The sequence below is a fragment of the Sciurus carolinensis genome, chromosome 1 (genome assembly GCF_902686445.1).
Source record: "Sciurus carolinensis chromosome 1, mSciCar1.2, whole genome shotgun sequence".
Classification (NCBI taxonomy): Eukaryota; Metazoa; Chordata; class Mammalia; order Rodentia; family Sciuridae; genus Sciurus; species Sciurus carolinensis.
Window position 1 is genome coordinate 150,934,890 of NC_062213.1, and position 13,823 is coordinate 150,948,712.

Below are 13,823 nucleotides of genomic sequence, written 5' to 3' on the forward strand. Positions count from 1 at the left end.
CAGAAAATATACTTAAACAATATGTTATCTCTTAGACTCTGAGGAGTATTTTAAATATTTATTATTATGTGATATGAACTCATTACAAGAATTCTGTAAGCAAAGGGTCCTAAAATCATGTGTGGCACTCTTATAGCAATAAAAAGACTTTGACGCTATGTATTCAAAATGAAAGCAAGTATCCTTATTAAAGACTATGCTGATATGCAGGTTTTCCCCCTTGGGCTACATTTTTTTAAAAAAATGGTTTATTAAATAGGCAATAGGAGTCTTCCTTTCTTATAGATTCAATATGTTTTATTTAAAATATCAGTTTCTACTTTTGATTCTCTAGCCCAATTTATCAGCTTCAGGGTTACTACTATAGCTATGATCTGAACACCACAACATTTCACTTAAAATTATGAGTGACAAGAAAATATACCTAGAGTTCATCAGTACCTAGATCTAAACTGTCACCCTGAAGGGAAGGAGGGAAGAAAGGAGGCAGGGAGAAAGGAAGGAAGGAAGGAAGGAAGGAAGGCAAGTAGACAGGCAGGCAGGAAGGTAGGCTCGGAGTCTTAATAGGGATGAATGGTGGTAGATTTGTTCGGTAAGTGAAATTTCTAGAATCCATTATTTTCAAATATGTAGGATACACTGTACCCTTATTTGTTCATGAAAAATGTTGACTAATCTACAATGTATTATGTTCTGGGTTAGGCCCTTGCCATGATAAACCAAAACCAAAAGAAATGGTCCCTACTCTAATAGAAATGTTCATGTATTGAGAGTGACAAAGCAAATGATAATAAAAAGTGTTCAGAAAGAAACTAGAGAATTAAGACTTGCTTTTGGCAAGGGACCTACTACATAACTACTTATTCAACTCCACACGAAATGTAAGTCAGAATTAGTCAAGTAAAGAAGGGAGGAATGAGAGTTTTAAGATTCAGGGATCCATAGTTCTAAAGTTTCAAGAAAGAACTGGCACGTTTGAAGAATTGAAAGAAGTTCTGGATGATTGGGATATGGAGGTGTGGGTGAGGGATGGTGAGAATTAGAACAGGAATCTTGTTTTAAAGGTTTGGGCTTTATACTGGAGGGCCCAAAGAGGGGTGATCCATTTCCCATCATAGAGGGTCATGACTGACACCCCTATACCAAAAGACATTTTAAGCAGAGAAACGTATAACAAATATGTCTGATCATTGTTTTACATAACACAAGAGCCTTCAAATGGAAGACCCAAAGACCTGGGATGAACCATTCATTTTTAAGTTTAGGTCTGGTGAAGTATAGGCAGCATGTAGAAATGCGACAGAACAAAAAAAGTGAGATCTGGGAGACCAAGGGAGAACCCAGGAAGTCTGCCTGTTCAGATTCTTCCTGGTTTCTCTGTGTGGTGTTCTTTCCAGGAATGGGATGACCCTTGGAAATGGGGGCCTTATGATCTACTGTTGGAAAAGTAGGTGAGAAAATTTCTTTGTGGACAGCTCCAAGACACAAAAGTAGGGAGGGTTAAAGTAAAAAAGGCTGCTTCTGGAGCCTTCACTGTGGGGTACAGCTATTTTATGCCCCAGCATTACTCAGGGCAATGAATATAAATGAAGAACTGTTTGAAGTAGAAAAACACAATCCATTTTATATGACAACCATCTTTTGTAAGCAGCAGCATGGAGGGTCCCGAATGGAGGCTGATGAATCACCTATCAGACACTGGGTGGTTGATACGAGAGACAACATTGACCCAGGTTTAGGGTCAAATAGGAGTAAAGATAAAAGATGTTATAACTTTTCAAAAATTAGGTTAGTTGGAAACTTTGTAATCGATTGGATGTAAGGAATTTGCCAAAGCAAGTAGAATCAGGAAAGAGACAAAGACACAGAACCAGAGAAACGAATCAAGGATAACTCCTATGTTACTGGGTTCACTGAGTTAGGGAAGATCCATGGAAAGGAACCTTTGAAGAAGATGATGATTTCAGTATTGAATGTGTTGAATCCAGTGCAAGTCACATAAGCAGAACCAGGCACTGCAAAAAAAAAAAAAAAAAAAAAAAAATATTGGAGGAAAGGAAGAATGGCTGGCTGCACAGGCTAAAGGTAGTGGTAAGAAGGCAAGACCCTAACCACCAGATTGTTCCTTCTGTAAGGTGATTCAAGACAGCGAAGGCAGTGGAGAATGTGTAAGTAGCCTCTATGGAGCATGAGAGTGAGCAAGCTGAACAGGGTTGAGGTATGGCTGGGGACCTTGGTTCCAAGGAGACCCCAATCTGCACATACTCACCTAGTGTCCATCCCAAGTGTTTGTTTTGGGTCCTCCTATGAGATGAAGTCTTCCCACAGCAGAGATACAAAAGAGTGTCCTCTGGACGTGCCACAGACTTAAATAACAACTTATCATATCAGGGTAGAAACACCAGCATCGGTCTGCTGTGCGTATTGACCGTGACACAGAAAGGAAACTTTTTTACACCCCATGTCTGTATTGTCCCTGAAGTCAATTGCAGAGGCGAGTAATTTACCCCTAAACCTCCAATTCCCTTTCACAAATTATCATGAATATGTTGATTATCAACTATAGACTTTTTTCTATTGTAAATTATGCACACATTGACTACCTAAGAATTCAAGCAAAAATGGCCATATTATTGTGCTAGGCCAGATTGTGGCACTAACATTTTACCAATAAGTTAATAGAATACTAGGTGTAACTAGTCTTTCACTATTCTAATTGAATGTCTCTCTTTAAGAAAAAAAAATGTTTATTGGGATGAATTTAAGAAAACAAAATATAGAGAAGAAAATAGAAATCACCCTAATGCTCACTCACAGGTAACTGCTTCTAGTGGTTTTTGTATGTAGACACACAGAAGTTTTATTTTTAATTGAATTAAATTAGGCAATAAACATTTGTTTCCCCTTTTCATATCCTGAATATATCCTTACTACTAATCTTCAAAAATGTTTTTTAAATAGCTGCATTAGAGTAGGTATACAAAATATATACAGTGGTGTTCCAAATTCAAGTACTGCCCCATTATTTGCCGTTTGTTTTTATAATGAGTTGAATATCCCTCAACATAAAACTAATTCACATCTCTGATTATTCTAAGCATTCAACTGCTTTTCATTGTCACTATACTGTCATTCCCTGGGAGGATAATAGGATCAAACATTTTGGGTTTAAATGAAACTATATTTGGGGAGAAAAAAATATCTTCAATCTAAACATTTTTAAGGATCAATGATCTTTTTTTTTTTACATTTATTGATTGGGTTCTTTTTTTGGGGGGGTAATTTATTTTTATTGTAAACAAGTGGAATACATGTTGTTTCTGTTTGTACATGGAGTAACAGCATACCATTTGCGTAATCATACATTTACATAGGGTAATGATGTTTGATTCATTCTGTTATTTTTTCCTTCCCCCCACCCCTCCCACCCCTCTTTTCCCTCTACACAGTCCCTCCTTCCTCCATTCTTGACCCCCTCCCACCTCCCATTATGTGTCATCATCCGCTTATCAGCGAGATCATTCGTCCTTTAGTTTTTTGAGATTGGCTTATCTCACTTAGCATGATATTCTCCAATTTCATCCATTTACCTGCAAATGCCATAATTTTATTATTCTTTATAGCTGAGTAATATTCTATTGTATATATATGCCACAGTTTCTTTATCCATTCATCAATTGAAGGACATCTAGATTGGTTCCACAGTCTGGCTATTATGAACTGAGCAGCTATGAACATTGATGTGGCTGTATCTCTGTAGTATGCTGATTTTAAGTCCTTTGGGTATAGGCCAAGGAGTGGGATAGCTGGGTCAAATGGTGGGTCCATTCCAAGTTTTCTAAGGAATCTCCACACTGCTTTCCAGAGTGGCTGCACTAATTTGCAGTCCCACCAGCAATGTATGAGTGTACCTTTTTCCCCAATCCTCTCCAACACCTATTGTTGCTTGTATTCTTGATAATCGCCATTCTAATTGGGGTGAGATGGAATCTTAGTGTAGTTTTGATTTGCATTTCTCTTATTACTAAAGATGGTGAACATTTTTTCATATGTTTGTTGATTGCTTGTAGAACTTCTTCTGTGAAGTGTCTGTTCATATCCTTAGCCCATTTGTTGATTGGGTTATTTATATTCTTGGTGTAGAGTTTTTTGAGTTCTTTATAGATTCTGGAAATTAGTGCTCTATCTGAAGTATGAGTGGCAAAGATATTCTCCCACTCTGTAGGCTCTCTTTTCGCATTGCTGATAGTTTCCTTTGTTGAGAGAAAACTATTTAGTTTGAATCTATCCCAGTTGTTTATTCTTGCTTTTATTTCTTGTGCTATGGGAGTCCTGTTAAGGAAGTCTGATCCTAAGCCAACAAGTTGAAGATTTGAACCTACTTTTTCTTCTATAAGATGCAGGGTCTCTGATCTGATTTCAAGGTCCTTGATCCATTGTGAGTTGATTTTTGTGTAGGGTGAGAGATAGAGGTTTAGTTTCATTCTGTGGATATGAATTTCCAGTTTTCCCAGCACTATTTGTTGAAGAGGTTATCTTTTCTCCATTGCATATTTTTGGCACCTTTGTCTAGTATGAGAAAATTGTATTTTAATAGTAAAATATTGTATAGACTCTTGACACCCACCATATCAGGATTAGAAATATAATAGATAGCTTTTCCTACTCATGCATCACAAAGCCAATCTGTCATCTATACTCCAAGGAATGAATATTTTATGGAGTAGATTTTGTCTTTCACTTTCAACCAGAATTTTAATACTTAGCTACTGACATTTTGTGATTTTTCTAGTAGAAAGATAAACGTTTATCTAGACATATTATATACATGGAACTATACTGAGCCAAATACCCAGAATTTATGGTTTACACTAATTGAGAGGCATATTATGTTACAAATAATGCTGCATCCAGCTGCTGAACTCTTTACAATTTATAACTCTTCTGTGTGTTGATGGAAAAAATATCCTGCATTACCAAACATTTTTAAAGTGTAAATTTAAGGTGTGTTTCTTTTCCTTTCTTCCTTTCTTTTTTTTCCCCCCCAGTAAAATTTTTTATTAGGTTGAAATGAAGGAGAGTACACATATAAATAACGCATTCATTTCCTTGCACTACTCCTCTGAGTATCCAGTGTTCTTTTTTGTCAAAGCATTCTCTCGAAGAAGCATATGCAATAATGCAATAGTGCCTAGGGGGTGGGAAGAGGTGTGCTATGTAAATTGAAGGTGTTCATTATTCTTATTTTAAGTTTTGCAACTGCACAACTAGATGGAGAAGATATGCAGTAAGCAGGTATTAATCATGCTTTGGAGAAGGGAAAATTAAGATCAAAAGTTAGGTAAATGGTTTCAGAACTAGAATCAGAACAGAGTCAGATTTACAAAAGACCTTTGACTCTTGATTAGTGTGTTCTCCTAAGTCTGCCACTTCTAAGAAATCTTCCCTGCAAGCTTCATGAATCTGATCACTCATTCTCACACACTATATACTTTCTAAATTTCTAATTTTCCTCTCTCCTCTATTTATTCCTAACCAAAAAGGCATATTTGAAGATTTCCTGAAGAGGAATTTTATCTTTCATCCCACACCTGTTTTCCTTTAGGTTTCTTTGTTTTTCCAAATTAAATCCTTATTCATTTTCAAACGTTGCTCCAGAATTCATCAGAAAAAAATTTAACCATCTGAGTATATGCGGAGGCCATCCAGTCCACCCCCACTGTTTACTAGTGAATTTAATAAAGCCCAGAGAGTAAATGACTTTCCTAAAGTCATAAATGGTGCCAGAGCCAACAATAGAATTCAGCCGTTCTGATTTCTAATTCATTGTCGTCTTAAAAACCTTTATAAAATTATATATAAAGATGAAATCACACATCTACTAGTAATCTTTTAAATGTTTATGAGTTGTTTGTTTGCAAAGTGCTCAGATTAGATAAGGCAAGGGAAGCTTCTGAGAGGACAGAGTCTGGGATGCAGAAATGACAACTGGAGAACACAGTTGAGACTCGACTGGGAAGACTGCAATTGTATTTTAATACATGGTGATACTTCTTCCCATGAAAATCCTTCAAATTATGCAATTAAGTGGTTTGAAGGGCCCAGACTGGTTTTAGTTTATTACAAGGCAACACATTTATCAAATGATAAGGGGGAATTTCCAGTAGAGCAGGTTATTCTCTCAAGGTCTAACAACAGAAAATTATGGAAAACAAAACATCATAGATAAAAATTGGCTGTTAGGAAATTTCTCTTAAAGACTTACAGGAGGAATAAACTGGAAATGTGTAAACATCCCATAACAGCCTAAGGGAAGCTAACCAATTTCATTTCCTCCCCCACAAATTGGTTGTTATGGATTTACTCATTCATCATCTTCAATAGATACACATGGTCCACAACCCAAGGCTCTGTTGAACCAAGAAATGAAGTACTGAAGATTTTTAAATGTGTCATTATAAATCCCACCTCAATAAAATAAGGTAGAATCCAAATGTGGAATATTAAAAAAATCTCTCCCCAGTTAATTGCTTCACACATTAAAGAGACTGTTATCTCAGGAAGGGACATCTCACTTTTTTCCTTAGGATGAAGCAAGATTATTGCACTTGCCAGTAGGCAGGGGTGGAAAATTTGGGGCTCTCTGATAAGAGTTGTGTTCCTGGATATCTCCAGTATGTGAAGAGCTCTCATTCCACCTGAGAACAGGAAGCGGGGAGGCTAGAGGGCCTGGGAAGTCACGTGGAGACTGGAGAGGATGCTGACAGATCTGTACCTCTGTTCAGACAGGACTGGTCTCACTGCTCCTGGACCTGACCACTCGTTACATGAGGCTATTCTGCCCCTGAGCCTCTGAGATGGTTGAATATACAGCTTTTGGCTTTTTCTTTGTACTTTCTCCCCTGTGTAAGGAGAATTGCACTAATAGGAAGTATTAATTCCACCAGAAATCTACATATTCACGTCAAAGATTTTCTCTCAAAGTCTGAACAGCCTAAAAATATTTGCAAACACAAAATATAAATGTTGTAAGCACTGTTTAGCTCCTTTAGTTCAGGGAGGTCAACAGATAAATGACAATTTGCATTTATGTTCAAAATTAGATGAGAATTTGGAGCCCAGTTCCATCTCTGCTGCCATTTGGAAATGTCCGTATCATGCTCACTGCTTCTAATTCCAATTATCTTCATATTGCACATCTCATGATTTCTGGGAAGAGCTAGAGTGTCTCTACTCATGTGCCAACTATTGCTTGCAGAACTTGGTTTTGTAATTTCATAATCATTGCATTGTTGATCATAAATTACAGGAAATTACAGGATACCAAACAATGTAGGCATATGAAACCTATATTAGCCTCATAAAAATAATTTTAAATTATTAGCCTCATAAAAATTAATTTTAAAATACTTAAGGACTGTGTAAAATGACTGAAATCGCATTGTAATAAGTAATTTTGTGAATTTTCCTGATTATAAAAAGTTAAAGATATTTAATATTTTATTTCATAGAAGAAAATGAAAATACAATTTAAATGAGTTTTTATATAATTCTAGACGAGGCCTAAAGTACTTCCTGGAAGATGGTAAGTGGTCAAATATATTTGACTAGAGGATGAAGTAAGGAAGTGACAAAGCTAGGCAAAACTTTTGCAATTGTTTATAAAACGAAGAAAAAAAAGATTAAAGATGACTGAGTTGAAAGTGGTAACTTTATACCTTTTAGTCAAACACAGTGAAATTTAACTAAAAGCCACTGGAATAATAAGCATTGATTTTTTGCATCCTGCAAATTTAGATGGGAGTTAGGATGAGGAATCCACTTTTACATTTTTTATATTTTTAAATAAAGTTTCCTAAGAAAATGAAGAATGTAAACAAACTTGCTAGGATGTTTTATTTGGGAGAAAGAACAAATCATTTTCAAGAGCATTCTTTCTCATTCCCCTTAGTATTTGTTGGAGCTTAACACATATTAAGTTTGTTAATATTTGTGTATCAGTTTTCTACTGCTGCTGTTAAAATTGCTACTGTTTTGGTAGCTTAAAAGGTGCACTAATTTCTCTTACAGTTCTGTAGGTCAGAAGTCTGCTATGGTCTTGCTGGACTCTCAGGGCTCCATTACATTCTGGAAGCTTTAACGGAAAACTTTCCTTGCTTTTTCCAGTTTCTAGAGGGGTTCACTTTACATGCCTTCCAGTCTTGGCTTCCCTCCTTCGTCTTCAAAACTGACAGCATTGCATCTCTCTGACTCTTCTGTGGTCATATCTCCTTCTGACCACAGCTGGCAAAGATTCTTTGTTTTAAGGGCCCATGTGATTACATGGGGCCAACCCAGAAAACCCAGGATAATGTCCCTTCTCATGATCTTTATTGTTATTCATACCTGCAAAGTCTTTTCTACCACATGTGGTACTATTTCAAGGTTCCAGAAACTGAAAATGAATACCTCTGGGGGAGGGGTTGCATTATTTTGCCAACTAGAGTAAGAAGTAATCTTCAGTCCACAGAACTATGAGTCAGAATCAGAAGGTATTTTAATGGAAAAATATATTTAAGTAAATATATTATACAGTAATGCATATTAATTAACAGAAGGAATAATTATTCACCTTCTTTAAGGAAAAGAGTTTCTTAGATCCCATGAAATGTTTTCATGTACATGAAATTTTAAATTAACTTAGTGACTTGTTTAATAATAAATTATCATTTAATAATTCCATTCCTTTACAAAATCTATTTTACATAATATAATGGTAATAACAATAAAGTTTTTCATGTATCATAATATGGTATAAACTGTTCTTTCACTTAAATTCTTATATAAGCTCTTACGTGAATCAGTTGTACTTTATTAAGCTTTACATCTGATGTTAGAGATGTACGTGTTTACAGTTTATTACTAGTATTGATGATGCTTCTTTGAACATTTTTTAAATTGTATAAATACTTTTTGCTTGGAAAAACTCTTTTAAGTGAAATTACAGTGTCAAAATACGTGGTTGATTATTGGTTGCCCACATATTCACCGCTTGTTTCTAGAACAAAATTTTTGTCAGATCTGGTGGTAATCTGGCAATCTGAAAAGATAGGTTGAAGTAGTAATATAGAAGTCTTTAAATAACCGAGTTAAATTTCTGTTTGGGGAGCACTGGAAGATATCGACATTTTTATAGTTGGAGAGGATTTGATCAGAGCTGGTTTGAAAGCTGAATCTGTGATGGGTTGATATCTTTGTGCACTTTCTTGTCGCTTAGATTGCTGTAAAAGAACATCATACACTGGATGGCTTTTTTTTTTTTTTGGCACCAGGTATTGAATTTAGGGACACTTGGTCACTGAGCCACATCCCTAGCCCCATTTTGTATTTTATTTAGAGACAGGTTCTCACTGAATTGCTTAGCGCCTCTGAGTTACTGAGGCTGGCTTTGAACTCTAGATCCTCCTGCCTTAGCCTCCCAAGCTGCTGGGATTGCAGGTGTGCACCACCACACCCAACCAGAATGGATGGCATAAACAACATTTATTCCTCCTAGTACTAAGACTGGGAAGACCACAATCAAGGTGCCGGCTGATTTGATTTCAGATGAAAGCCCTTTTTATGGCTTGCAGAGAGCATCTTCTGACTGTCCTCCCATGGCAGAGGGAGAGTGCTCTGATCTCTCATCTTCTTAGAAGGACCCTAATCCCATCATAGGGGTTCCCCCCATGGTGGTTACCCCCTCAGCCCTACCTCCTCTGCCCTGAGCCTTAAAAATACCCCTAACCATACACTCCCAGCAATGGCACTTCCTTTCTTCCCTAGCCCACCTGCTAACGCCATCACACTGGGGCAGGACCTAAACCTGTGGATTCTGGTGGAACATTCATTCCATCGCATGCATCCTCTAGGTGTCTGTCACTGCTCTAATTCAAAGGAGAGGGGAGTCCTAACTCAGATAAGAGTGTCACAAAAGTCATCACAGAAGATGAGGCAAAAGAAAAATTCAATGATGACTCTGAATTGCAGAGCCAGGGGGACAGAAGAAAGGAAGTGCCATTGTTAGGAGTGCATGGTTAGGAGTATTGTTAATGCTCAGGAATGTTGGAATCCATTTGGGATATGTGGGCAGAACATGCACAGAAGTGTGAGCCCTAGGAGAGAGACTGGGTCTCCTATAAATGTACCGTAAGCAACAAATGCAAGCCATGTATTTAATTTTAAGCTCTCTATAGAGACATTAAAAATGTAATCAAGTTACACTAATTTCAATAGTAAATATTTTATTTAACATAATATGTCCAAAGTTGTGTAATTTACCAAATTATTAATGCTACAAGTTCTAACTTCTCCGTGTGCTTTAACCACATTGCAAGTGCTCAGTAGCTGTGTAGGTGTAGAAAGGTCAATTCAGGAGACAGTGATCAAAAAAGGCAGCTCCTTTCCATGCTGTGAACATGGATGCATGCTGGGGTCATGCCAGTCTGTGACTGCTACGAGCAGCGCTGTTAGGAACAGTCCTGTACACAACTCCTGGAGGAGAAAGGTGGGACAGTGCAGGCTGAGGAGTGGCATTGCTGGCAGGTAGCAGATGAAACAGCCAGCTTGATTTCTAAGTCCCTGCTCCAGTTTAACTGCCCAACATTAGTGTGTCAGGGTGCTCCTTGCTCCACACCCTCACTAACGTTTGATATGGTCACCTTTCTTCATTGAGGTAAATCTAATGGGTATAAATGACTTATTTTGTCATAATTTGCATTTTTTTTCTGATGATTATTGAGTTTGAACATCTTCTCATGTACATGTAGACCTTCATTTTTCTTTTTTGTGAGAATCACAAATATTCATGCATAAGTATTAGTGTAACTATAATTTCTATTTAAAAATAAATTTATGTCATATAATGTTATATTCATCATCCATGTGTCATATAATATATTCCTTCAAGTATAAACATTTATTAATTCACTGATATTTATTGAGCACCTACTGTGCACTGAATATTGGTCTAGGCACTGGGAATATACTAGTGGGGGGAAAACTAGCCCCAAATCCCTACCATGAGTTTAATCTAGTGTATGGAGGGAGACAAAAAAATTATAAAATACATATGTCATGTGTGCTAGTGAATTTATATGTGAGTTTGGTTCAGCCCTTTCACATCATTGAATCTTGGCTTCTGCAACTGTAAACAGGAAGTAGGAATAGCACCTATCATATATTATTAGTTAAATGTATATGAAAAATTTGACATAGTCCCTGGCAAATGAGATGCAGAAAATGTTAATGGTAATAATAACATTAAAGGTGATAACATTATTATTTTCCATTTTCTTGCTTCTACTTTTTTGTCAACTGTTTGTTTTTAATTAAAACTATGGACATCTAAGTTAAAAATGCATTCTGATTATTATTAAAATGTTGGGTGTCAGCCTACTGGTATTTCTTGCAACGAGACAGATGAATTTGGCTAATCATGAGATGTATTATTTCCAAACTTCTTAATTCCAAGGACCAAGAGCATAAAAACATATTTAAACATTAAAATACATTCTTAGGTATATTAAAGATGGTAGAATGAGACAGACATCATTACCCTATGTACACATACAATTACACAAATGGTATGAATCTACATCATGTACAACCACAGAAACGAAAAGTTGTACCCCATTTGTGTACAATGAATCAAAATGCAGTCTGTAAAAATTAAAAAAAAAATCCTTTTTAAAAATGTATTCTCCATTTTAAAAAGCTACAGTGTGTCAAATAGCCAAAAATGTGGGAAAATCGTAGGAATGTCTTGTGTAACTCCCCACTATGTTCTGAAATTGGAAATGTTTCCTGATTTAATCATTTCCATTTAACAACCAACTTATTGAAAACCCAATATGTGCTGAGTACTGTGCAGAGGAGATGGGTATAGCCTTACTAATCTTTGGAACAATTATCTGTCCTTCTTTCTTAGATAATGATGTTGAAAATGATCTTCAATCAGACGTCAGTTGAGCACTGCAAATTGCAGACAGAAAAGCAGAAAGAATGCAACTTCTTCTTAATAGCTGTTCGCCTGGCTTCACTGAACCAGATCTTGGATCCCTGGGTTTATCTGCTGCTAAGAAAGATCCTTCTTCGAAAGTTTTGCCAGGTAGCAAATGCTGTCTCCAGCTGCTCTAGTGATGGACAGAAAGGGCAGCCCATCTCATTATCTAATGAAATAATGCAGACAGGAACATGAAAGAGAACACTTAACCAACTTGCATGTTCATGGCTTTTGACAACGAATATCCCTAAACCTTGTGAATTAGGCATCTCTGGCATGCCACTGTTTAGGCATTGAGATGGATTTTTTAATATGAAGTTGAAGGGTCCAAGAAGCATAGATAATCCCTTATGTGCCAAAAGTACTGAAGCATAAACAAAGGAAAATATATTAATAACAGTCTAGTGTGGTTTTTGGATCTCTGCCATTTGTAGCTGAATATGTGATTATTTGTGTGATGAAAACACTTATTATAAGTAATCTTGGTCTATTGGAGGGACTAAGAATGGTCAATATCCCCATATACTGAGCACATGGAGGATAGAACCCCATATATCACTGAAGACAGAGGTAGCAGTTTGTTTTCGTTCAAGTACGTTGGTCTTCTGTGTTCTCTTTCATTGTCTCTCTCACTTTTCCTCTGTCACTTTCTCCTGCTTATGTTAAAAAGTTTAATTAGGATGAAAAAACTGTATAATGTATCTGTAATATTCATTAATACTGATGTTATTTAAATATATTGATCAACATATCAGATTAGGTCTTAACCTTACAAAATTTAAGAGTTGGTGGGGTTGGTACGTAGTTTTACTTCTTATCTGAATAAGAGTCAAATCTACTTGTTTCAAATATGAAGTTTGCAGCTACCCAAAATTGCTAACTTTTTTTCCTTTGAGAACATTTCGCATTCCTACAACTCTGGAGATGATTCATGAAACTGATCTATGAGAGTCAGTGAAGAGATTTTTCAGAATGCTATTTAAGGACTGATTTGAACACTAAATATTAGTGCAATTTCCCTTGACTTTTCCACAAGAAGAATTCTCAAGTCTTTTGGATCTTTAAATACCAACTTGAATTGAAAACCAAACAAATATTTAGAAATCTCAATAAAAAACTTTGCATAGTTTGACTTATTTGAATGAGAAAATTGATACTGACTTCTCACAATTCTCTGTCCCTCTCCTCAAAGTAGCTCTATCTAAATAGGTATTAATATTTGTTATTTTTCTCTATAGTTCTCACACATACAAACTTTGAAAGCTAGGCTTAACATCTCTGTGGCATAAGTAAATCACTACATTAAGTTTTGGGAATTGCACTTTAAAAAATATTTACCCAATAGCAGTAATCCTTTAATTAAAGACTTCATAAGATACTTTTCACATTCTTTGATACTTTCAGTTTATAAACTCATTAATATTTTCATGTGAAGATTTTAATTTATAGTTTATTGATTTCTAGTTTTTCAGAGTTTGAGATTTATTTATACTTCTTGTAGAAATGGCATTTTTCTTTGTGTTTAATAGGCATTTGGGAAATAGTTAATTTTAACATGTATGATATATCTATTTTGTATATATGTGACCAACTTGGGTCAATCAGGAATAATCACTTTAAATGACCAAGTCAAATTGAGTCAGAAGACAAAAATCTGCTGAAGGTGCTCATGTATTTCAGGATGGTTCCACTAATCTAGATTTTTTTAAAAGATGGGGGGAAAACCTGTAATAAAATCTATTATAAAAGTCTCTCTATGTTGCAGAATTGCATTATCCCATAGGTCACTTCACAGTGTACA

At 36.0% G+C, this 13,823-nt stretch overlaps 1 protein-coding gene across 1 annotated transcript in view; it reads left to right on the forward strand.

The window, feature by feature from the left end:
- Positions 1-13,823, forward strand: part of Ptger3 (prostaglandin E receptor 3) — a 75,306-nt gene that overhangs the window by 23,686 nt on the left and 37,797 nt on the right. Inside the window, exon 2 of the mRNA XM_047528714.1 lies at positions 11,948-12,127. Coding sequence (XP_047384670.1) covers positions 11,948-12,127 — 180 coding nt within the window. The remainder of the gene's footprint in view (positions 1-11,947; positions 12,128-13,823) is intronic.